The sequence below is a fragment of the Panthera tigris genome, chromosome D2 (genome assembly GCF_018350195.1).
Source record: "Panthera tigris isolate Pti1 chromosome D2, P.tigris_Pti1_mat1.1, whole genome shotgun sequence".
Lineage (NCBI taxonomy): Eukaryota > Metazoa > Chordata > Mammalia > Carnivora > Felidae > Panthera > Panthera tigris.
In genome coordinates this window covers 13,883,148-13,908,873 of record NC_056670.1, presented here as the reverse complement: position 1 = coordinate 13,908,873, position 25,726 = coordinate 13,883,148, and the positions used below count along the sequence as shown (strand labels likewise).

Below are 25,726 nucleotides of genomic sequence, written 5' to 3'. Positions count from 1 at the left end.
TTATTTTATTTTAAAAACCTACCTGAAAAAAGGGTTTCTAATTGCCCTAAGCCAATTTTCTTTCTTCCACAATAAACTGAATTTAAATAACTGAACACAACAAAGTAATAAAATATTTAGTCATGATGGAGTTCTACAGATAATAGTGCAGACAAAAAAAAATGTGTATATCTATATATATGTAGGTATCTGTGTATATACACATGTGGGTGTTTCAACCTCCCTCAGAGAGTGCGTAAACTTCATTAACAGGCAAGAATTTTTAAAGAACGGCGGCACCTGGGTGGCTTGGTGCGTTAAGCGTGCAACTCTTGATCTTGGCTCGGGTCATGATCTCACAGCTTGTAAGATTGAGCCTCGCATAGGGCTCTACACTGACACCATGGAGCCAATTGGGATTCATTCTCATTTTCTCTCTCTCTCTCTCTCTCTCTCTCTCTCTCTCTCTCTCTCTCTCTCTCTCCCCCTCTGCCCCTCCCACGCTCACAGGCCAACAGGCACGCCCACACTCTCTCTCTCCCAAAACAAACTTAAAAAAAATTTTTTTTAAGTACCTAATATATAGTACACATTTTGATAGGGTCTTCTAAAGAACATCTCTGTGAAAAGTGACACATTACGTAAAACAAATTACAACCTTAAAATTCATTCCAACTTCACATACAAAAATAAAGATATGTTTGAGAGAATGCAGAATGTATTAAGTTGTAATTAAAGTTCCCACCTTCCTGACAAGGCTACTTTCTATCATACGTACCTTTTGAAATGTATGAATTAAAAAGAGAAATACTAGTCCTTTCCCATTACATCTTTTGGAAGATGTACAAAACTACAAGTCACAGAATTCAACTTTGATCATGCATAATTGTGAATTCTGTTTTGAAATCTAATTATGTTCTAGGTTTTCCTTTTACAGCACACCTCTTACTGTACACATTCAACATACGAATTTTTTTTTTAATTTTTTTTTTTTAACGTTTATTTATTTTTGAGACAGAGAGAGACAGAGCATGAACAGGGGAGGGGCAGAGAGAGAGGGAGACACAGAATCTGAAACGGGCTCCAGGCTCTGAGCTGTCAGCACAGAGCCCGACGCGGGGCTCGAACTCACGGACCGTGAGATCGTGACCTGAGCCGAAGTCAGACACTTAACCGACTGAACCAACCAGGTGCCCCACAACATACGAATTTAAATACGAAGTCAATCATTATGAAATAAGTCTTTCTAAAAAATAAGAATTTTCTTAGAATTTTCTCCTTATTGAGGTCATCCAAAATTACATGCAAGGAGACCGTGATGCATCACCTGACCAAAGACAAACTTCATGAATGAATGAATCAGTCAAGACTAAAACCAACATCCCATAGGTGCCAATGAATGAGCAGTTCAGAAACACCAATGTGTAGGTCTTTATTATCAAGTCAGAGAACTGTAAAATCTCACAGGGAGGCCAGTGAGGATACTGATCTCTCAACAGAATATACTTTTTCTTTATATTCCTCTCACACTGGTCAGGCTACGTTTCTTAATTACTGCTGTAAAACGTGTGAGGTTTTCCAAATCTTGCATTTCCCACAAGCGGCATCCTACTATGACAAAATAACCGACAGACAAGTAAACTCAAATTCATATCTGCTTCTTCCTTCCATCAAATGTCACAAGACTCAGAATGTTGTCTTCTTCAAAGAGTTTTCATGTCAGAATTATGATTTAAAATGGCATCTACCTAGCAGTCTCTGGGAGACAGGTTCCCTTGATTTCCCATTAAAATACAAGTCTCAAACGTTTATTTGGATACTGTCAAGGAAACGAGAAGATGCCACAGACTGGGAGGAAACTATTTGCAAAAGACACATTTCTGGTAAAGGATTGGTATCCAAAATAGACAAAGAACTTGCCGTTACGAAAACAAATAACCCGATTTTTACAAATAGGCAGAGATCTGAACAAACGCCTCATCAAAGAAGATACACAAAGAGCAAACAGCATATGAAAAGACGTTCAGCATCACATCACTAGAGAACTGCAAATTGAAAAACAAGATACCACCACACGCCTCACAGAATGGCTAACGTTCAAACCACTGACAACACCAAACGCTGAGAAGGATGTGGGGCAACAGAAGTCTCCTTCGCCGCTCGTGGGAATGCAAAATGGTACACCCACTTCGGAAGACAATTTGGGCTCTCCTTAAAAAACTGAACATTCTCTTAACATAATCCACAGCAACTGTGCCTTTTGGTATGCACTCAAATGAGTTAAAACGTTATGTCCATATAAAAACCTGTATGTTAATGTTTAGAGCAGCTTTATTCGTAATTGCCAGAATTTAAAAACAACCGAGGTGTCTTTCGGGAGGTGAATGAATGAATGAGCAGTGGTATATCAGACAATGGAATGTTATTCAGTGATAGGAAGATGCGAGCTATCAAGCCATGAAAAGACATGCATATTTCTTAGTGAAAGACGCTAATCGGAAAAGGCTTCACAGCACAGGATTCCAGTTAGAGGCCATTCCGGAAAAGGCAGAACGATGGATGCAGAGAAAGTATCAGTGGTTGCCCAGGGTTTGGGGCTGGGGGGGAGAGAAGAAAGGGACAAGTAGGTGGAGCACAGGGGATTTTTAGGGCAGTGAGACTCATCGGTGTGATAGGGTAATGGTATTCGTGTCATTACACACTTACCAAAGTCCATGAAATATACAAAACAAAGAGTGAACCCCAATGTAAACTATGGACATTAGTTAATAATCATGTATCGATACTGGCTCGCCAATCATAACAAATATATCCCATTAACGCAAGATGTTAATAATAGAGAGGGAGGAGGAGGGGACTGGTGAGGAGGTGTAGGGACCTCTCTGCACCTTCTGTTCAGTTTCTCTGTGAACCTAATGCTGCCCTTGAATTTTAAAAATTACTTAGGTTGAGCTATAGGGAAATGCCATTTCCACAGGTTAAAACTGACTGAATATCAATGATTTTACGTGATTCAACATAATAGAGATTGCTACTGCAATGAGGACACTACCCCATATGCACTATAGCCAGAACTAAGCTAAGGTACATATATACATATTTGCTTCTATTTTTAAACAGAAAGAATCAAAGTTCGGGTTCAGATAAACCACCAGCCTGTAAGCTTTGTGAGGACAGCGGCCATGTGTATCTTGCTGACCACGAATTCCCAAAACTTAGCACGGAGTCCAGTGTGTGCAAAGTGTGCACACGAGAGTCTTCAGTAAACCAAGACATTAAGGGATAAGCAAACAGACCAAAAGAAAGTTAAAAAGAAGGAAAAAGATGAAGACATAGGAATGACTCAGAGAATGGAGAAAATAAGTGGAACTAATTAAGAAATCTAAGGGGGGCTCCTTGCTGACAAATAAAACAAGCATCCGGCTGGTCAGAGGGGAAAGGACAAAAATGGTAGAGTGTGTCAGACTTAGTGTGGATCAAGCATAGTCTGAAACATTTTCACACGCATTTTCTCACTGAAACCTTACCATTCATACCGTGTCCCGAGATAAATTTCAGATGGATCCACCACAATTTACAAACTGTACACATCAATGCCATGAAGTGACCTCATTTGAATACTTGAACAAAGCTGAATATTTGAACAAACAAAAAGCAAAGTACAGACACACTTACTGGGCATCTGGAGAAATTTAAACACCGAATATTTGAAATCAAGAAATTATCATGAACATTTTTAGGTATGATAAGAGCCTATTTCAGCCCTTTTTTAAAAAAATTTTTTAATGATTTATTCATTTTTTGAGAGAGAGAGAGAGAGAGAGAGAAACAGGGTGTGAGTCAAGTAGGGACAGAGAGAGAGGGAAACACAGAATCCAAAGCAGGATCCAGGTTCTGAGCTGTCAGCACAGAGCCTGACACGGGGCTCGAACCCATGAACCACGACATCATGACCTGAGCCAAAGTCGGACGCTTAACCGACTGAGCCATCGAGGTGCCCCTATTTAGCCCCTTTTAAAGTCTTTATCTTTTAGCAGCACATACTTCTAGATGAAATGATAAGATCTGACACAGAAGTCCAACAAAAAGAACTGATTAAATAAATTCTAAAAGATTTAATCACCTGAAATTTTAAATATCACATGGTGGAAGATTATTTAGCAACATGTTAAAATGCTCAAACGTACGTGAAGATGAAAAATAAAATTCGGAACAGCATAATTGTAACTTTGTTTAGAAAATCACACATATTAATATTTATTTTATCTTATTTTATTTTATCTTATTTTATTTTTAAGTAGGCTCCATGCCCAGCATGGGACCCAGTACAAGGGCTTGAACTCACAACACTGGGAGCAAGACCTGAACTGAGATCAAGTCGGACGCTTAACCGACTGAACCACCCAGGCCCCCCTACTATGTTATTATATGTATATGAGGTGAGAAAGCAAGACTGAGAATACATACACTGAAAACATTAATAATTAAGGCAAAAATTATGGATTTAATTTGGTTGCAGGCATTACAGGTTATTTTTATTTTCTTTATATGCTTCTGTATTTTTCAGATTCCACCTAATTAGATGCAGTGTGATCAAGAAAATACGATGAAATTCTAATTTTTAAAGGCCCCGATTTTCTCCTCCTTCTTCATTCCATTACCCTACTCTATGCCCTCGTGATTTCACACCTAAATTATTTTAACATGGTTCAAGTTGATTTCTCTTGTTTCTGAGCATACATAGACAAACTTGCTTTCTAAAATAAATTAATCACATCCCTGCCCTCGGTAATCTCAGTAATTGGGAGAAATATAATTCTTTTTTTAAAAAGCTCCCTGTCCTCAAAAACTGCAGAACTGTGGGGCACTTGGGTGGCTCGTCGGTTAAGCGTCCGACTTCGGCTCAGGTCATGATCTCACGGTCCGTGAGTTCGAGCCCCGCGTCAGGCTCTGTGCTGACAGCTCAGAGCCTGGAGCCTGTTTCAGATTCTGTGTCTCCCTCTCTCTCTGCTCCTCCTCTGTTCATGCTCTGTCTCTCTCTGTCTCAAAAATAAATAAACGTTAAAAAAAAAAATTAAAAAAAAAAACTGCAGAACTGTATAAGATTAGAATTCAACCAGCTAGACCCATCATATGAGCTGACGTGAGTAGTGTGGATGGAGTCCCATGGTTTCAGACAAAGCAAAGAGGAGGAAGCAGACCAATGAAGACCGCACGGACAAAAGGAGCACCGTGAGGCCACAGTGGCACCCCGAGGCTGCCAAGGCTGTCGCGGGTGAGGCAGTACTAGTTAAGGGTCTCCACAAGAGCAAGGGTGGCAGAAAAGGAAAGGCATTGAGGATTTCATGGTGGGTTCGATGCATAAAGTCAGGAAGAATCAGGAATTACCAAAACGTGAGACTTGGGCAAATGGGTAGATGGAACTGCCATTAACGAACAGAACAAAAACCAAAAGAGGAGGTCTGTGTTCCTGTTTTTGAGTTATCGTGACTCCTAATACATCTCATCCAGACTCGAGATCTGCCCACGAGCCCTACCTTCTCTTCTAAGTAAGTCTGTCTCTATCCCCAACATTCTCCTGTCTCCCCATAAGAATCCTAGCTGCACTGTTAGGTCCATTCAAAGCAAATATACAATCTTTTAAAAGCTCTGTTGGTAGGGGCGCCTGGGTGGCTCAGTCAATTAAGCAACCGACTTCAGCTCGGGTCATGATCTCACGGTCCGTGAGTTCGAGCCCTGCGTCAGGCTCTGGGCTGATAGCTCAGAGCCTGGAACCTGCTTCAGATTCTGTGTCTCCCTCTCTCTCTACCCTGCCCCACTCGGACTCTATCTCTCTCAAAAAAAAAAACATTAAAAAAAAAAGAAAAAGGAAACCTCTATTGGTAGATAATAAAGCCATCACTGTATGTTACGTAAGAAACTAGTAGTGAATTAGAACAAAATTTTTATAACATTTCAAAGACCTTATCATTAAATTATTTTCAATCTCACCTCTGTCCACAATGAGGTTCCTCGTCCTAAGGACTCCTCTTGTCTCAGACACATGAGAAAAGTTGAAATATCAGAGAGTGACACCTTCTCCTATAAGATGGCGGGGAGGGGGGAGTCAGGGAGAAGGTGTCAGGGCAGTTAAAAAAAAAAATCACTCATTTAAAAATTTTTAATCAAATAAAATGAAATTTAATCAAATAAAAAGTAGAATACTACTAGCTAAATCAAAAGAAAGCTATCTTTTTAAAAAGAAAATACTCAACCTTAGAAATGAAGATACTGACTACAAACGTTACATCATTATATAAAGTCAATGATTATTTTATACATCTATTTTCCTTACAGTCAAGGCTACTACCTTAAAGACAAGATGGTCACAGTCTAAAAGCAAAACAAAAACATTCTATAAGAAATTACTTAAGTCGAAAAGTGATGCTTCCTTTTCTAAGCCCTGCTTTATGAAACGACACCCTGCCTTATGAAAACCACCTAAGTCTTTTCATTCTCTTAAGACTGTACATCTTGAATTAAGATACCTTGCTCTAGGCCAGGAGTCAGCAAAACCACTCGCAGCTGTTTTGTAAATAAAGTTTTAGTGGTACAGAGTCCCTTTATTTATAAACTGTCTATGGCTGCTTTTAAGTTGTAACAGATACATACAGAACCTTAAAAAATGGGACTTTTTCTGGCCCTTCACGGGAAAAGTTTGCTAACCCCTATTTTTAGCAATCGTAGTGGTGTGGCTCTGTAAAAAACAAAGATACCCTACACTCCTTGAAGGTGGATTTACAGGAAGATGTGAAGAGGAAACCCCTCTCCCCCCAGTGAAATCACCCGAAACAGGTTTAATCCATTACTCCAGCAACAAGCTGTAACAACATGCGAAATGTTGTCTACCAGGGAAGAGACTTATGGCCCCGGGTTTTTACTGGGAGCTGATCACACAGCCATCTCTCCAGAGCACCTACCGAAACCCCAGACTCCGAGAAGGAGGAGGTGTTCAGTATAGACGACTGTGTGTGTAAACACCTGAGGCACAGTACATCGCTCTTACCAGTGAGGATAGGGGGAAACCTCCTGAAATCCAAGTTCCCAGCCACGAGCGAGGGCCGGGCTGACCTTATGAGCAGGGCTTTCTAATGACAGCACCACAGGCCTGCTATGTTGACACTTTTCTGCACACCTGCTCATGGAGAAAGACTTGTAAATTGAAGTATCATGAGTAAAGAAGACAAACTTACCACGTCTACCAAATTCATGGCTGTCTGAAGAAGGTAGCACTGAGCCGCCCCTCTCAAGAGAATCTGATGGGTGATCATAGTACACTGAAGAACATCCCTGACGTCAAAAAACAAAAACAATGCGTTTCCATGTTCTCAAAGACAATTCTGATAACGCGTAAATATTGACGAGCTGATTTCTAGTATCTATGATTCCCACTGCAGAAAGTCACTGTCAGTGCAACTTCAAGGCTATTATTTTCCATGAGGTCTCTACTAGAACTCAATTTACTATGAAACACGCCTCTTTCAAAGACTATAAATGACACTTTTCAAATAAGAAGTTTACGGTTTTTGAAATACTTTACAATCAATATTACCGTCTGATATTTTAGTCCTAGTTTCCTACATTATCAATGTAATTGAAGAGAACCTTACTGGCCTTGTTTCAAAATCATCAAAATCCAATAGCATGTATCATGGCACAAACTTACATCAGTAATTCATAAAAACAAAGTAAGCTCAACCACATACACAGATTTTTTTTTTTACTACTTAATATAAAAATTAAGGGCTCAGAAGTACCAAGGCCAGTATTAACCAAAACCACTCACGATAGATGAAAGCAGAGGGGAAAACAAAATTTACTGACGGACAGTTATGGCAGATAACCATATGTGAACAGACAAACGTACGTGAGCAGAAAGTAAATTACCTGAGAGCAAGAAGAGCTTCGATACCCAGGGCCTTACATCGTGGGACATTTGCCAAAGCCTTTGACAGAAACAAAATGGGAATGGCACACCAATGTCTACTTGACATCTTCTGAATACACTTTAATAGGAAACTGCCTGAAAGAAAAAGTTGTAAAATATCACTGTTGCCAATAAGCACCTGGAAAGCTTCTCAACGTCAGCAGTCATTAGGTATGAAAATGCACATCAAAAACCATGAGACAGAACTTCACGCCCACGAGGAGGGCTACAATCAAAAGGATAAACAGTAACAAGTGCTGACACAGACACAGAGAAATTGCAACCCTCCCACACTGCTGGTGGGAGTGCACAACGGTGCAGCCAGTATGGAAAAGCTGGGTAGCTCTACCATGAGTTAGACGGAGAATTACCATAGGAGCCAACAATTCCTCTCCTGGGCATATACTCAAAAGAACTGAAGGCATACGTTAATACAAGAATGTGTATGTGAATATGCACAGAAGAGTTATTCATAATATTCAAAAGGGGAACCAGGGCACCCGGGTGGCTTAGTTCGTTAAGCATCTGACTCTCGATCTCGGCTCAGGTCATGATCTCAGGGTTCGTGAGTTCAATACTGAGTGGGGCCTCCGTGCTGACAGCGTGGAGCCTGCCTGGGATTCTCTTTCTCCTTCTCTCTGTGCCCCTGCCCTGCTTGTGCTCACTCGCCTTCTCAAAAATAAATAAGTAAACTTAAAAAACAAAAGTGGAACCAATCCAGATGTCTACCAACTGATAAAAGGATAAATAAAATGTGAGATATCTATACAGTACAGTATTACTCAGGCACAAAAAAGAATGAAATATTGATACATGGGTCACCATTGCATGACCCATCATGGATTAATCTAAAAATTATGCTAAATGAAAGAAACCAGACATAAAATAAAAGGCCACATACTGTATGATTCCATTTATATGAAATGTCTAGAATCGGCAAACCTGTAGAGAAAGGAGATTAGTGGCTGACAGGAACTGAAAGGAGATTAGTGGAAACTGATTGATGATGGGCATAGAGTTTCTTTCTGGGGGTGATAAAAATATTCTGGAATTAGAAGTAATGGTTGTACAACTTTGTGAATGTACTAAAAAATAAATGAATTGAACACTTTAAAAGGGTTTTATGGTATGTGAATTTTAGCTCAACAAACCTGTTGGAAAAAAATCAATGTTATTTCAAATTGCATTCCTATAAGTATTCTACTCTATTGTAAAGATTCTGATAACCATGCAGCTATAGTGTAAAAAAAAAAAAAAAAATAATAAGCTTAAGGTAAAAGATCAACTTGTTACTGTTAAAAGCCATTCTTCTGTTGGAGATATTAAAGAAAAACAGGGTAAGAACGGGTCTAATCAGGGCGCCTGGGTGGCTCAGTCGGTTTAAGCATCTGACTTCGGCTCAGGTCATCATCCCAGTTTGTGGGTTCAAGCCCCACATCAGGCTCTGTGCTGACAGCTCAGGGTCTGGAGCCTGCTTTGGATTCTGTGTCTCCCTCTCTCTCTGCCCCTCCTCTGCTCACAGTCTGTCTCTTAAAAATAAATAAACATTAGAAAAAAATTTAAAAAAAAAAGACATTTCATAGCTTTCAAAAAAAAAAAAAGAATGGATCTAATCACTATTTATTTTTCTATTTTGAGATACAAACATCAGGCGCTCTGTCCTGCCTTCTCTGCTAATATGTGATTTCTTAAAGGACCCTTAAGTCATGCAATTAGCATAAATGTCTGTTTCCTCTGATCATCCCGATAGAATGACTTAAGAAATCCTTGGAAGCTGCTGAAAGGAACTTGTGTTTCATGTTTTACTTATAAAATAATACTTTATACTACTTATTTATAAAATATCATGCATTTTGTATCTTCCAAAGTATCTAGCACAAAACTAGATACATTTAAGATACTCACTGGAAATTGTTGACTAAAAAACTACCAAGTAAAACCTGAGTAAACAAACACTTTACTTGCCCTCTTGTGGGACTAATTAAATTCCCCCTTTTGCCTAACACCTCACTCACAGCACAGAAGATGGCGATGGCCACGCTTCCATTTCACATTCATTCGACATGCTTACAGGTATCCTCTGCATGCTGGCTACGGCCACAGACAGCAGGCACTGAAACCCCGGGGGCGCTGACCCCCACGCCCTCCCTCGCTCGGCGCTGATCTGGGATGTGCCAATGTGGTCGGCACAGTAATCTCCGTATGGCTGACTTCGGGCAAACAACAGAGCGTCTGAGAGCTACCTTCTCCAGGAGCGGATTTTTTACAAAAGCAATCAAACTAATCAATTTTCCATAAATCTGAAGTTGAGATATACAGATCATCTTTTCCCTTTTCTCCTGACTTTTAAGTAGATATTACCATTGGTCATTTGTTTCACTATACTTGCAGATGAAATACAAAAGGAAACGTGCATATATTTCATACCCAGGTTCACTTTACAAGCCACAAAGCCACGAGTGAAAAGGACCCAGGAAGTAGAGTTAAGTCTTTCTGCTCAGCAAACAAAAGAACACTGGTTTTGATCTTTGCTTATCAACTTAACTCCTCAGAAAGGAAAATAAAACCCCAATGTGAACGGGTATTTCTAAGATATAAGGTCTTACATAAAACAACTGTATGTTTCTGTGACCTTTTAAGTTCCTATCTATAGATGGGCAGTTTTGCCACAATGGATAGTCTGTTTACAACTTTTTCCTAAACCCAGGCTTCTCTTTCTTCAAACAATTTTACTGATTTTTAGAAAACGAATAGAGAAAACTAGAAAAGACAGCCAACTGCAGCACCCATTCTAAAATTACTTCTATGTTGGGGCGCCTGGGGTGGCTCAGTTGGTTAAGCGTCCAACTTTGGCTCAGGTCATGATCTCACGGTTCATAGGTTTGGGCCCTGTGTCGAGTTCTGTGCTGACAGCCTGGAGCCTGCTTCGGATTGTTTCCCCCTCTGTCTGCCCCTCCCCCACTCGTGCTTGCTCTCTCGCTCTCTCAAATATAAACAAAAAAATTTTTTTAATTACTTCCACTTTACTCATGCCAATGCTAGTAATTACGTATTATATATAAAGGCAAAAGTGTGCACTCAATTACAATAAACACCTGTATAATTCTGACAAAATAGGTAAATTCCGAAACAAGGAAATTACTTTGATAATATTGATTATAATAGTCATAGGATAGTGCTTATCACCAATATACTAAGAAAATTTTTTAAGCCTTAAAGCTAATAAATTAAAAAACTCTTTGCCAACACATACTCTTTATTTCTTCTGGAAGAAGAGAAATATAAGTGACTAAAAACTTCTGTAATTTCAGTCCCAATGGAGAACCACTTCCTATCAGCTGGCCTGGGGACCTATAGACAAATGAGGGAAAGAAACAAATATTTAAAATTTACAAATAAGGATACTGAAACTAGATGAACCATGGCTCAAAAGTCTTTCAACAACAAACATCTTTTTCTGAACCTGCATTTTATTTTTCAGTGAAATTTTGAAGCTCCTTCTGATTACAGAAACATCAGGGTCTTCTAGGAAAACGGACATGGGTTAATAACGTAACATACTAAGTAGCCGCGAATTTCCTTTTTGCGATAATTTCCCTGACACGCATATATGAATCTTGCTAAACAGCGTCAGTTTTTAAAAAGTCTAAAAATGATCATTTTCAATTATACTTCATTGTTTCCAACATATAATCCAATGATTTCAAATCTTTAAGTATTAAATAAAAGAAATAACATTCCCAGAAAAACATATATGGGTAATTAATTACTTCTGCAAGAGCATTTAACTATTCGCGTCTACTAAAGTCGTGGTTTTTTTCTGCTATATGCTTCCGTCAGGGACATTATCTGTTAATTGAACACATTAGGGTGGGCGAAAACTGAAGGCATTTCGTAATAAATGTGTCTGCCGGCTCCTTTAGAGGCACCAAGTAGGTTTTACTGCTCTCCAGCTGTCTAATTGCTTCACAGAACTATTCAACAGTAATGAGTTATCTGAAAACTAATTGGCAAATCAAGCATTGCTATGTTCTTTTGATATTTATTAAATGGGATTAAATATTAACAGCAGCACAAACTAACTTAAACATCTCAAAGAGACTGGCAGTGGGTGTTTTTCTGTTTAGAGGTACACCGAACAGAAGACCTGCAAGTATAAATTTACTTCATCGATGTTGGAAAGACAACGTAAGTTCAAAAGCAAGGGGAAATTCTGAAGGTATAATTCAAGAGTACAGATAATGCTGAAAAACTGAGGCCATCGTACAATGACAAACTTTTCTCTGTCTGACTTTTCAAAGTGGAGAGGGGGCAGGAAGTGATATATTCTGGACAATGGCAGCCGCTGTCAGATTTGGAAACGGCAAGGTTAGTGAGCCCTGTGGTATCAGATTGGCATCGGAGGTGCTGCTGTGAACTCCTGGCTTTTCACGTGGATGGAGAGGCAAATGGACAGACAGACTGACAGACCGACCCTGAAAAGGACACAGATGGGTAAGTCCGCCCAGCAGACAGAGCTGCTGGTTAGTCAAAGTCACTATAATTTGCAAAAGGGCAGAAAACAGAGCAAGGGGAAGAAAGTAAATAAACTCTGTGACCTATACTTTCCAGAAGCCCAAGAGTGGAAGGGTTCAAGGTAAGAAATAAGAGAAAAAGAAGGAACACTTGATACGCTAATAGAAAGAGAACAAGAAGAACCACAAACACAGAGGGACGTTGTAACAAGAAAACGTTTCATGTCTCTTCAGCAACACGTAAGATGTACCAAATGCATTAAACTGCCTGGTCCTATTTCACAAACACGTTAAATTTATACATCAAGTACATATTCCTACATTGCTGCTAGGTTACATACTGCCTGTTTACCTGCTGTATAGAGAGCTCTCTGAAAGTGCATCCATTAATGGTCCAATAATAAACTAAAAAAAAAAAGAAAAAAGAAAAAAAGTAATCAATGTTAAGCTACAGCTGCAACTTTGAAAAGTCAGCTTTGCCCTAACTGCATATCCCAGTAGCAGATGCAGACGAGCTGGTCTATGCAAAGCTGATCTCTTACCCTGCAGGCTAATTCCATGCTAACCTCGGAGGGTCCCTTAAGTCCATTGCCACAACAAATACAGAATTTTCCCACCTGATAAAAACTTAGGAAGAGCGTTCATATAGGGCCAGGAAGGAAGAAACAAACCCCAAGAAGAAATACACGATGGAAAATAAGCACAGTTACAGAGGAAAAAAACAAAAAAGATACTCAAGAGAAAATGTAGGCTCCTATGCCTGGAAAATAAAATGGGGGGAAAATTATATTTTCAAAAATATTACCCGACATAGGGCCAAAAAAGCAAGAGTCTAGGAAGCGCAGGGAGGACAGGAGAATGTGGAAAATGAGACATCTCAAAACATGACAGCAGGTCCTCAATTAGGAAAGTTTACTAGGGTGTCTCCAAATAAGGGGTAAATCACTGTGCACCCAGTGATCACGTGACTCACCGGCACCGTAAGACTTAAATCACGGCTATAATTCTCAGTCTCCGCTTTGTGTGATTTCTGATCAATGGACGTATAGATGCTAATAAATACAGCTCAAAAGGCGATCTCTGCTTAATACAATAGCTAACACTAATTCAGGGATTCAGAACTGTGGAAGCAGCATCGTTATGCAAATCTATAAAGTGTTACTCGCTATGTGAGAGCCCCAATATACAGATTTTTTGAAGATCACTTATGATGCAACAAATGCCTTTTCCTCTCATCTCTTGACAAAGGGAGCGGGGGCGGGGGGGGGGTGGTGGTGGGGTGGTGGGGAGAAGCTGTCAGTACCTCAGAAAATTCTGGCGAAAACGGAAGAACCTTTGTCTCATATAGCTCCAAAAAATGGAGAACACCTTCTTTGGTCAGGATTTTATTTTCGCTTTCAAACATTCTTTTATAAATACACATATGCCAGGATGGGTGAAAGAGCCAATTTCCTGTGGAAATAAACACCTGATGTTGTTGACAGCTGATTCTCACATTATGTCGTGCCACACAGACTATAGATTCATAAATAAACACATTTACACACAGATACGTTAACTTCATTAGGACACTACAGCAATGAGTTTTTAAATCATATCCAAGGGTGCTCACCGAGTGACCAAAAGGACTTCAGTCTTCAGTGTTCCATGATCAGATAGTTTCACTTACAGAGACCACAGGCAACTTTACCACCTCTACGGTGCACAGGGTTGGGACTTTAGATTTGGGGCCATTTCAAACAATCCCTGTCACCCTTCTTCAGCCCATTTTTCACACAGAAACCTGAAACTGTCCCTCCTCCACTTAAAACCCTTGAGTGGCTTCTCATACGTGGAATAAAATCTTAACGGGGCACCTGGGTGACTCAGTCGACTCTTGATTTTGGCTCAGGTCATTATCTCTCGGTTCGTGAGATCGAGGCCCGTGTCGGGCTCTGCGCTGAGTGTGCAGCCTGCTTAGGACTCTCTCTCTCTCTCTCTCTCTCTCTCTCTCTCTCTCTGCTGCTCTCTCCTGTTCCCATCTCAGGGCTTCTGTACACAGTGTCGCCTCAACTCTGAAGTTGGACGTCCTTTCTCAGGTAGGCCTTCCCTGCCCCGCTCACTATATACTCCATTTCAGTCCTTTGTTTGGTACCTTTACAGAACTTATCACGAGACTTTTTTTTCACGGAAAAGAGACAAAAGTTAAATCAAAAATAGTACATCTGTCTCACCGCTTTTTTCCTAGCACTTAGCATATACTGGACACTAAGGAATTTCTGTTAAATATATAAATGAGGGCAAAAACACACAAAAAAATGGAATAAATATGTACCTTAGAGATTTTTTTTTAAACTCTTTTGAAATATTCTTTAATGCTTCTAGGAAAAAAATTATTCAGCATTTTTAACTCCTGGCATTCTAGAAATAAATTGGTCCATTATTTGTAATTTACGCCAAGACGCTTGTTCAATGCTTTGGCAATGGTAATTTTTCAAAATCTGTCACTGCTATTTGATTTGGCTTGCCAAGAGCTGTGGGCAAAACATGGTAATAAGAGAATCATTTTAATAGTAAATGCATAAGTGAAATCACAACGGGATTCAATTAAATTCTAGCCCCAGGTGACTACAGATTCTTTCGCTCCGTGAAAAATCCCAGTGTATCCAAAAACAACTACAGCGCTTGGCTGAATAAAAGCTCAACTCCTAAGAGGTCAAACTATCAAAGTTGTAATTATCTAGAGAAGGCACTAAAACCCATTTACCTAGGTTAATTCTCACGGGTAAACACGATAATGTAACAGTTTATCATTCATATGCATACTAACCACTGTCAGCCTGCATTTAGCGGTTTTGTTGACTCAAACTTCATTTCATAAAATAATTTCAGGAAGCTCCGCTTCCTTCTGTGTCTCCTAAAAGCCTCTCAAAATACAGTACTAGGGAAGGGCTTAAAAAACCGTTTTCCAAATTCTGTCTTGGAATCTTCCTAAGAAGTCCAAGTGACAGAGTAGTAATTGAACCCCCCCAAAAAGTAACCAACAAACAATGAAACGGATCTGGAGAATAAGAATGGAGAGCAGTTAAAATAGATAACACCAAGGAGCTATTATTAAAAACGTAGACCACACCGACATCAAAACATTACTGAAGAGCCCTTATCTTTTAAGCCTATACGCTGAAATAATTATAGACAACATGATACGCTGTCTTGGGGTGGCTTCGCAGTCCCCGGTGGGGAAGCAGCAGGACAGGTTGAGAGAGGATACAAGGCACCGGTTGGCCACATGTTGATCACTGTCCGAAGCTGGGAGAGGGGGTTCATCTTACACGCTATTCTCCTCCTTCTGTGAGGGTTGAAGTGTGCCGTCACCAAAAGTTTACAGAGTTAACCATACCTCCGACTCACAGAAAACTCTGCAGTCATTTAAAATTATGTTCTCAAAAACTATTTACGGATATAGGTAAACGCGTCTGGACACAAGCCTAAGTGAGACAAACGTTATGATCAATCAGTCCAGAGGCGTGGGTCTGGAACGTTAACAGCCGTTCTCTTGGTGGCAGCAGATTCACATCATCCTCCTTACACTTTTAAAGTTTTTCCCAACTCTCTGTAATGAGTAAGAGGCAGGCATACAAACGAGGAGGAAAAAAGAAACTCTAAATGTCACAAGAATCAAAATAAAAGTAATCATTACCATTTTCCTTGGACACCGCATATTCAAACAGACTGTTGAGCTTTGGTAAAACTGGCTTTATAACATGGATCTGAAAACAAAAACACAACACCATATGAAATAAAAATTCACCTTTGAAAACTTCGAGGTGAACTTGAAAAAAGAAAATGAATCTGCTTTTCATCCGTTTATAGAACAGTAGCCCTTCTGTTTTTTTTCCCCGTAGAAAAACTATGCAGAAGGTGCCAGATTCTTCCAGTTGTTAAATCATATGAATTCTGGTGTATGAGACCGAGTGCGGCAAGGCTAACGATCACAGCCTAGGAGAGAGTAACAGGACCGTCACATTTGTACAGTGAGAATCATAAACCACGTCATGTAATCCTCAGCTGTGCTGGAAAACAGGCAGAGCTGGTAATACCAACAGATTACAAAAAAGGGAAAAAATATTCTCTCTAGTCGCTCAAGTTGTTCAAGGCCATACATTTAGAAGTAGGGCCAGTTCAGAGTTCAGTGTTCAACTACTTAGACTACGGTAGGTAAATCAGAGTTTCTAAACAAATTATGGGGATCTTATGTATATACTGATTAAGGAAAACCATAAAAGTTGATTTGAACTTGGAAATGCTTTTTTTTAACGGTTATTTCTTTTTTGAGAGGGAGAGAAAGTGCAAGCAAATGTGAGAGGAGCAGAGAGAGGGGGAGACAGAGGATCTGAATCAAAGCAGCCTCCACATGAAGAGCGGCGAGCCTGAGGCGGGGCTCGAACTCACAAACCAGGAGATCATGACCTGAGCCGAAATTGGATGCTCAAACAACTGATCCACCCAGATGCCCCGAATTTAGAAATTGAGTGGTGCCTGGGTGGCTTAGTCAGTTAAGTATCCAACTCTTGATCTTGGCTCAGGTCATGATCTCACAGTTCAGGATTGGCCCTTGGGGCTCCATGCCCATAGCCCGGAGCCAGCTTGGGATTTTCTCTCTCTCTCTCTGTCTCTGCCCCTCCCACACACATGCACAATCTCTCCCTCTCTGAGAGATTCCTCTCACCTTAAAAATTCCATGATTCTACAAAAACTAACTCAAAGTTAACTGAAAATGACTTTTCAAGTTTCCACTTGCATGACTAGGTACACACAGATATAAGAACTAAAACAAGAAAAAAGGAAGGAAGGAAGGAAGGAAGGAAGGAAGGAAGGAAGAAAGGAAGGGAGACCGGCCTACAAAATTAAAGGGCAATTATTTATTTAACAACAATTCATCTCAGAATCACCTTAAGTAACATTTTCCTCAGTGTGTATTTCTTTGGAGATTATTCAGAACACTGAGAAAGTAAAAACTAACACTTTAGAAGGAAATGTCAAGGGAAGAATAAACAAGGCTAAAAGTCTCTGAGTCACAATTTAAGTCGATTAAAAATACGCTTTAATTTCCTGAGTTAACAGTTTTAAATTGCATTTATGCCAGAGAACAAAGGGCACTTGTATCCCATTATGCTTTATCCAAATTCGTCTTTTCTGCACTTTTACAAAACATTTGAAAAAAAAAATTAAAACTGCATCTACATAGGATTTGTTAAAATATGAAAACACCCACCTGATTTCCTTCTAGAGTTTCCATTATTAAAATATAGTTTTCCCAAAACTTGAGAAGTTCATCCTTTTTCTTCTCGGACCACCAAAACAGACTCGGGCCTGATGTGGTTTAAAAAGGAAAATTAGTTCCTCCTTTTGCGTATTTCTTAGGTTTCTTAATGACAGTCATTTTTAAAATCCTGCCACTGTTACCAGACACTGTATCCTCTAATAATGCAGGGTACCACTGTATCAAAGCCCAGAGAGGAAGCTCGGGCTAACAAGAATCTCAAAAGGAGTTGTGTTTTTTGTTTTTTTTTCTTTCCTTTGCTTTTAAATAAGATTACTGTTTTGGAGTTCTGGGTAAGAGTCATAAACCCCGCTTTCTCTCCCTGAGAGCCTCGCTGTAGCAGCCAAAGATTTTTCAGAGGCAAAAGCCCAGAAGTGTGGAGAAAACAGGGAAGCAGACAACAGCAGTGAAGCTTAGTTTGAAAAATTAGAGAAAAACTAAGCAGACTCAAGAAAAGTTGAGTATTAAGTACCCACGGGGAAAGCCAAGAAAAAAATTGATTTCTACTTTAAAAATTTCCCCAGACCTAAGGAATTGCCGGCAAAAGCTAACTCTGTAAGTAGAAGCAAAAACCGAGGATAAACTAAAAGAGGATGTGTTCAGTGTGTTTAAGTAACAGAGCCTTGGTGCCCCTTCCTGTGCTCTGAGCCAGAAAAAGCTTGGAAGTGATTCTCCAGAGAAGGTAAAACTGTGGGTCTCTGGAGGGAGAGGCACTGGACTCTGCTGAGGTCAGGAGTGAGTGCCGTATGAAGCCGGGAATTAAGTGACCATGGAAGCACCCGGGTGCTGAGATCCCCCTCTACCTGCCCCTTCTACCACATGAGCCCCTCAGGTCCCAGAGTGCTGACCAGGACTTCACTATGCAGCAGCAGACTAGAAGGTCTCCGTGGAATCTGGCCAGCCCAAGAGGAAAGACCTGTCATGGGAGATCACCTTGCAGTGAAGTTCATGCAGGCTCTGCTCATGTGCTTAGAGACTTAAACTTGGTTTTTGGCTCCTTATTCTTAAATAGAAACAGGTATCTAAGGATCACCAGATGTCTGCGGGAACGTGCACATTAAAGATCAAGACCAAACAAACAGAGGAGATTTGGAGAAAACACAACTAGGGGGAACAAGATAAACCTCAGGCTGCCGTAAGAAAAGGATACGATTAATAAGGGTGCATTGTAAGAACAAGAAAGATCGCGTGAGAATAAAAATTTGATAGCAAAAAACAAGCAGCACAGAGAAAGGACCAGACATCATGCTGAGAGAGTCACCCAAGAAATAGAACAAAGAGACAAAATCATAGGAAACAGGAGAGAAGATGCTTTGCTAACCAGTCCAGGAGCTTCAATATCCAACATGAGAACAGAAATAAGAAAGGAAGGAAGGAAGGAAGGAAGGAAATAAAGTAATTCAGGAGAAGTTCCCAGAACTGAAGAACATGATTTCCAGATTGACTAGGTTCACCAGTGGCCAGCACAGGGATGAAAACTGACCCAAGCCAAAACTGTGAAATTTCAGAATGATGGGGGCACAGTCCCTACTTCCACGGAGAAGAAACACAGCACATATAAATAAACATGATTCAGAATGATTTCAGACTGCGCAAGAGCAACAATGAAAGCTCTAGCTTCGAAGACAATAGATCAATGCCTTCAAAATTTTGAATGGAAACGTTTTCCAGGCTAGAATCCTACCCCTGGTCAAACTATAAATCAAATGTGATGGGAAAACAAAGGCATTTAGACATGCTTGGTCTTAGCTTTCACTTAGGATATAGAAAGCCACAGAAGAACATTCCTGCCATACTGACAAAGGGAAAAAGCTGGACAACACACAGAATCTTGAACTCCTGAAACGTAAGGCTGTCGAGGAACCCGGTGATCTGAACTCCAAAGAGCAGAAAGTCTCTCCAAGAACAGACAGGACACGCAAACTGACCTACCTCTGGCCAAGTGCAGGAAGAGGTGGTCACCAAAAAGTAGTTTAAAAAAAACAACGAGGGGCACCTGAATGGCTCAGTCAGTTAAGGATCCAACTCTTGAGTTCGGGTCAGGTCATGATCTCGCTGCTCGTGGGATCAAGCCCCACGTACACTCTGCGCTGACATCACGGAGCCTGCTTGGGATTCTCTCTCTCTCTCTCTCTCTCTCTCTCTCTCTCTCTCTCAAAATAAATAAAGGAACTTGAAAAATAGAGAGGCAAAGAAACAACGAACGTTTGGGGAGTTTCTCAAGGCCAGGTGTGGGCTAGTTTAACAGCCTAGCACCTGGAGAACCGCAAAGGGAATCCACAACCATTCACCAGCTCAGTTCCCTTAGGCCTCCTCCAGCTGTTCTGAGAAAGACTGTGGGAAAGGCAAGAAGAGACTTTGCAGCATAAGCATGCGGGCCCCCCCCCAGGTTCGAAGGGGCAGCAAGACTAACTGGAGAAGCCCATCCTAGCCCTCCAAGGGTACAAGACGGTGGTCAGCTGCCTAAGCCTGTCTGCGCCCTGGACCCCCCCTCACACCAGAGGCTACACCTGTCTGCCCCTGGGGAAAGCCTCGCACGTCCCCATGCCTGCCACAGTCCTGATACCAGGCAAAAGCTGGCCGCCCTGAAGGATGGACAGAAACCTGCACCGACAGGAGGAGACCGTCTCATGCCCAGAGTCCTGCACTGGGACTGGTAGCAGGTCTGCTGCTGGGAGAGGGCAGGAAACCAGCAGCCAAGACAGCAGATACAAGCAGAACGAAGCCACCCAAGGACAGGGTAAGGGAACTCTAAACCCTCCACTAAGTGGGAGGCAGAGGTGTGCTAGTTTCGGCAGCACACAGACTAAAAAGGGTAGGAGACAGAGGTTATTGGCCACGGGGGTGGGGGCAGAGATGGCATAGAAAGCTGGAACCCTGAGGTTCAGGCACATGGGGCCTAAGAAGAGGCTGGCGCAGAAGATATGAAAAGTCCCACCCCCTTCACCCTCCACCTCCAGCCTTGCACCGAGGGACAAACATCAGCGGTCTACCCCTGAGGGAAGGACCCCAGCTGTGGTGTTAGCATCAAGGGCCTCAGAAAAACAAGTACACTGACCAAACCCCTGGGTACTCCCGACTTCCCACTGAACGTAAGCCAGCAATAATCCACAACCACAGCAACAACAAGATCCAAATACACACTAGTGTGACTCAACCCCCAGCACTAATGGCCTAACAGAGGAGCGGCCTTCTCTATGCATAAATATTTACTTCAGTCTCTACTGAAGAGAGTGACCCCACCGCCAAGAAATAAAACAAAAACCCAAACCAAACTTAGAAATGGCCCATGCATACACACATGACTAGGACGAGTAAGTTGAAGATGTTAAAGGACCTAGTGGAGAAGGCAGCGAGCATGTATGAACAGATGGGGATTCCCAGTGAACGGAAGTGTCAGATAGGAATGATGGAAATAAAAACATATCAGACACAACGGATTCTTTGATGGATTCATCAGATATGCTCTTAAAAATTTCGATCTCCGGGGGGCCCCTGGGTGGCTCAGTCGGGTAAGCTTCCGACTTCAGCTCAGGTCATGATCTCACGGTTTGTGAGTTCAAGCCCTGCATCGGGCTCTGTGCTGACAGCTCAGAGCCTGGAGCCTGTTTCAGATTCTGTGTCTCCCTCTCTCTCTGACCCTCCCCCGTTCATGCTCTGTCTCTCTCTGTCTCAAAAATAAATGTTAAAAAATTTTTAAAAAAATTTCGATCTCTGGAAAATGCTGTACATCAAAACAAGTGAGTAAATCAAAAAGGGGGAAGGTAAGAACCCCAGGAAACAAGAGTTCCAAGACAGGACTCAGGTGAAGGCAGATCTAAGAATGGCAAGCTGGGCACCAGGCTGAACTTCTACAGGCATCTAACAGAAATGATCAAGAAATGATCAAGAAATCCAAGGGGTGCCTGGGGGGCTCAGTCAGTTAAGCGTGGTCTTGCAGTTCGTTGCTTCAAGCCTAGTATCGGGCTCTGTGCTGATGGCTCAGAGCCTGGAGCCTGCTTTGGTTGCTGTCTCCCTCTCTCACTCTCTACCCCTGCCCTGCTCACGCTGTCTCGGTCTCTCTCAAAAATGAATAAACATTAAAAAAAAAAAAAAAAAAAAAAAGTGTCAAAGAAATCTAAGAGAAAAACCAGGAAAATTTTGTACAAGAAAAACTGAGACAACTAGCTCAAAATCTGAGGCTGAATTAGTGATACAGAGAGAACCAGATTTTTAATGACGTAATTACAGGAAAAACTTGCAAGAAGGAAAAAAAAATCGTAGCTTACTACATAGACCACCTGTGAACAATACTTTCAGTCATACCTTTACAATGTTGAATTCACATTTAACCAAAAGGTAACTATGACAATGGATGCTGCTTTACCCAGATCATTGGAAGACACAGAGGTAAGTACCAAAATAATCCATTAAAAGGGCACAAGACGTTGTTTTCTGAAATGGAAACTAGAAGCGGGAGAGCAGAGAAAAACTATTGCTTATCTTTAAAACTCTGCAGAATGATTCTTTAAAATAAATGGCTTTAATTTCGGTATTTTTAAAGTCTTCTCCAGGGGCATCTGAGTGGCTCAGTTGGTTGAGCATCTGACTTAGCTCAGGTTACGATCTCACCATTTGTGACTCTGAGCCCCACATCGAGCTCGCTGTCAGCGCAGAGCCTGCTTCGGATCCTGCTTCAGCTCCTGTCTCCCTCTCTCTCTCTCTGCCCAGCCCCTCCTTGAGCTCTCTCTCAAAAACAAATAGAATATTTTTTAAAAAAAAGTCCTCTCCAGTGAAAACTCTAATTAGATGATCACCAATTCGTGGCCTGTCAAAATATTTACTATCTAATGTTTTAGACAAACAGGAAAATCTACTCGCAACTTCAACCGAACAAAAATCCTTTACCAGTAATAGGCAGCTAGAGCTGACAAAGTAGAAATTTTCTGTCTACTGAGACAATGTTGAATCAATCTATTTCCGGTCTTGGAGACCTCAAAAAGATGACCGAAGGGCACGTCCACCCATTTCAGTGAACAAACCAATTAACAGTAAGTACCAAATGGAAGGGAGTCCTGGTTATTTCAACTACTCTTGTAGGAAGCCCAGGCTCAAAAGGTTTTTAAAAAAAAATTTTTTTTTACTTAAAATCAACAGCAAAAATACCCTCAAAAGGTCGACTTAAGGACTACACATTTAACCAACTTCAGTAACTCCCGGACAGAGAATCGCCAAGAGAAACTTTCAAAGAGTGTGACGATTTCGGGTTCAGAGTTCTAACACTCAAACCTCAATGCACTGGTCAGGGCAGGGAAATAATTTTTCTTTCAGTCTGATGGCAGCGAACCCTTCCTCGCTGTTAGGATGGACCTACCACGAGATCGCGCAAACGTGGTCTGTAAAATCCTGAAGGGGCTCAGTCCTGTTCCTAATTATTCCACGGACGCAGGGCTCCGCCCCGCTCTGGGTCAGAAAGGTTAAGAAACGCTGACTGTTGTCAGCTGCAGTGATTGGTGACACTTGGAGCACATCCTCTCGAGGTGAGGCTCCCTCCCAAGGTGTCCGGGCTTTAAGGTCAAGGGAAGGCACATCGGGCACGGAGGGCGGAGAGCTGGGTTTCCGAAGCGGGGGGCCTCCCCCCAGCGGAAAGCCAAGCGGGGTGGGGCCGGGGGCAAAGAGGCAAGTACCGTTTCCTTCCTGGGGGCCGCAGGCGCAGCGGGCCCCCAGCTCCGCCGACACCTCCACCGCCCTCTGCAGCAGGTAGCGCGCTCGCTTGCGCGTCAGGGCGTCCTGGGCCTGGGCCAGCCCCGCCTGCACCGTCCTCCAGAAGCGCCAGCAGCGCCGCGCGTCCGGGCCCTCCTCGCGCGTGCGCGGGTCGCGGTCGGCGCCGGGCTCCGGCAGCAGCCTCTCGGCCAGGGCGCTCAGCACCAGCAGCCGCGGCCCGACGCGGCCCGGCCCCGGGGGCGCCCCGGCCGCGCCCAGCCCGTCCCACACGGCCCGCAGCGCCGCCCCGCCGCACTGGCCCAGCGCCGGCAGCAGCCGCCCGGCCGCCAGCGCCGCCGCGTCCTCCGCGGGCCCGGCCTCGCCCCCGTCCCCGTCGGCGGCCAGCGCCAGGGCGAGGGCCGCCTGCGCCACCCGCTCCAGCAGCGGCCCGTCCTCGCGGGGCCGCAGGCAGGGCCCGACGGCCGCCAGCACCTCCACGGCCGCCTCGGCGCCGGGCGCGGGCCCCCCGGCGAGCAGGTCGCGCAGCGCCTCCTCGGCCAGGGCGGCCGCCAGCTGCGAGCCCCCGGCGAGGCGGGCGCACGAACGCAAGGCGGCGCCCGCCGCCCTCAGCACGCGCCGGCGGTGGCGGGCCGGCGGGCCGGGGTCCGAGCCGCCCGCGGGGCGCCCGCGCAGGCCCCGCAGCAGCGGCACCAGGTACCCCGCGGCGACCTCGCGCGCCGCCTCCGGGAGCGCGCCCGCGCCCCTGCCGCCGCCGCCGCGCGCCTCCTCGTCTTCGAGTCGCTGCAGCAGAAAGCACAGCGTCTCCACGCGCTCCGCGGACGCCTCCCCGCGGCACAGCGCTCCGAGCAGGACCCGGGGGTCCCGGCTCTGCGACAGCAACGCTTCCGCGAGCACCCACTCCATTTGCCCCCGCGCGCGCCGCCGACACCCGGCGCCCAAATGAGCGGCCGGCGTGCGCGAGTGCGTGCGCGTGCGCGGCTGGCCCGGGCTCACGCCTGCCCGGAGGGGGCCCTCAGCCCGCCCAGGTCCGGCCCTGCGCGCTCTGGGGCTCCCCCCAGCAGCACCGCCTGCAACCCGATCCCTCTCGCCCCTCCCTTACTATTTTGTAGTGAAAGAAAGCCCTCTTTAAACGTCACTGTCGTCAGGGCATCAGCTCCATCAATTCCTAATTGGAGATGGGCCTGCCCCAGGGCCCTAAATCAAGCAGGCGTGCCTGCGACCGTGGGCCAGAAGCACACCTCGGTGTACTTCAGTCTCCTAGAAGCTCGTTTGCAAAAAGGCGCAGGTTGACACCGCTCACAAAGAGACTGACGCAGTGGGTCTGAAATGGGTTCCGGACACCTGCAAAAAACCAAACCAAACCAAAAAGCCGTAAAATGAAAACTGAGAATGATTCAGAGGCCCTGAAAAGTACTACAGCTATGTGTTAGGGACAGGGCAGAAAACGATGCCAACGCCAGCCTTTGCGGTAAATGCCCAAGCTGATGTAACATGCAGATGTTTCCACATAGTGCTTGTGCTCCAACGAGCGATCTCAAAAATTGCCCATCTGTGTATTTTCTGTGCATCTAGAGCTACCCGCAAAAACAGAAAACCGCACCTTAGCATGTACCTTACTGGTTTGGTTCCTGGCTTAATCCTAGGCAAACGATCTATCACATGGGTTTTCTTTGCCTTCTAACCATAAAGATCTCTCTGGCAGTCAATGGGGGAGGACACAAGCCCATGTTCAAAGAGCTTGACGTGTATTAAACATAATTGATGAGGTAGAAAGTTATTTGAAGTTAGTTTTTTTGTATATAATTTTGAGTTATTTTTACATTTCTGATTTTCCATAATTTGAAGTTACCGGACATCCTATATGCAAGATTTTTTCTGTATTTCAGACTCATTCAGTTTTCCGTTAATAGAATGCATAAATGGTTCTGTTGTAAACCCACTAAGAATGTGTCAGTAAATATCAATTGCCTTCGACATATCACATGCCAGTAAATATCAATTTCCCTCAATCTACACTTTTCATATACCTAGCAAACAAAAATGAGCAAAACTCTTGAGCAGACACTTAACCGCAAATGTAGACCTCTGAAAAGGTGTTCAATATTGGCTGCTAAAGAAATTCAAATTAGACCATCAAAGAGATACCACTTCATACCCATCAGGATGGCTAAATTTTAAAGGCGGAAAAGAGCAAGGACGTGGAACAATTGGAACTCCCATACATTACTGGTGGGCGTGTAAATGGGACAATCACTTTGGAAA

The 25,726-nt window shown here is 43.1% G+C and overlaps 1 protein-coding gene across 2 annotated transcripts in view; it reads right to left on the bottom strand.

The window, feature by feature from the left end:
* TARBP1 (TAR (HIV-1) RNA binding protein 1) overlaps nt 1–24,411 on the bottom strand; it is an 89,952-nt gene extending 65,541 nt beyond the window's left edge. For both annotated transcript variants that reach the window (XM_042960071.1, XM_042960072.1), the window contains exons 1-9: nt 23,428–24,411; nt 17,714–17,811; nt 16,139–16,208; nt 13,763–13,911; nt 12,812–12,864; nt 11,199–11,296; nt 7,906–8,041; nt 7,212–7,308; nt 5,971–6,060 (exon numbers count right to left, since the gene is read on the bottom strand). In XM_042960071.1, coding sequence (XP_042816005.1) covers nt 5,971–6,060; nt 7,212–7,308; nt 7,906–8,041; nt 11,199–11,296; nt 12,812–12,864; nt 13,763–13,911; nt 16,139–16,208; nt 17,714–17,811; nt 23,428–24,367 — 1,731 coding nt within the window. In that variant the 5' untranslated portion in view covers nt 24,368–24,411. The remainder of the gene's footprint in view (nt 1–5,970; nt 6,061–7,211; nt 7,309–7,905; nt 8,042–11,198; nt 11,297–12,811; nt 12,865–13,762; nt 13,912–16,138; nt 16,209–17,713; nt 17,812–23,427) is intronic.
* Nucleotides 24,412–25,726: the final 1,315 nt, after the last annotated feature.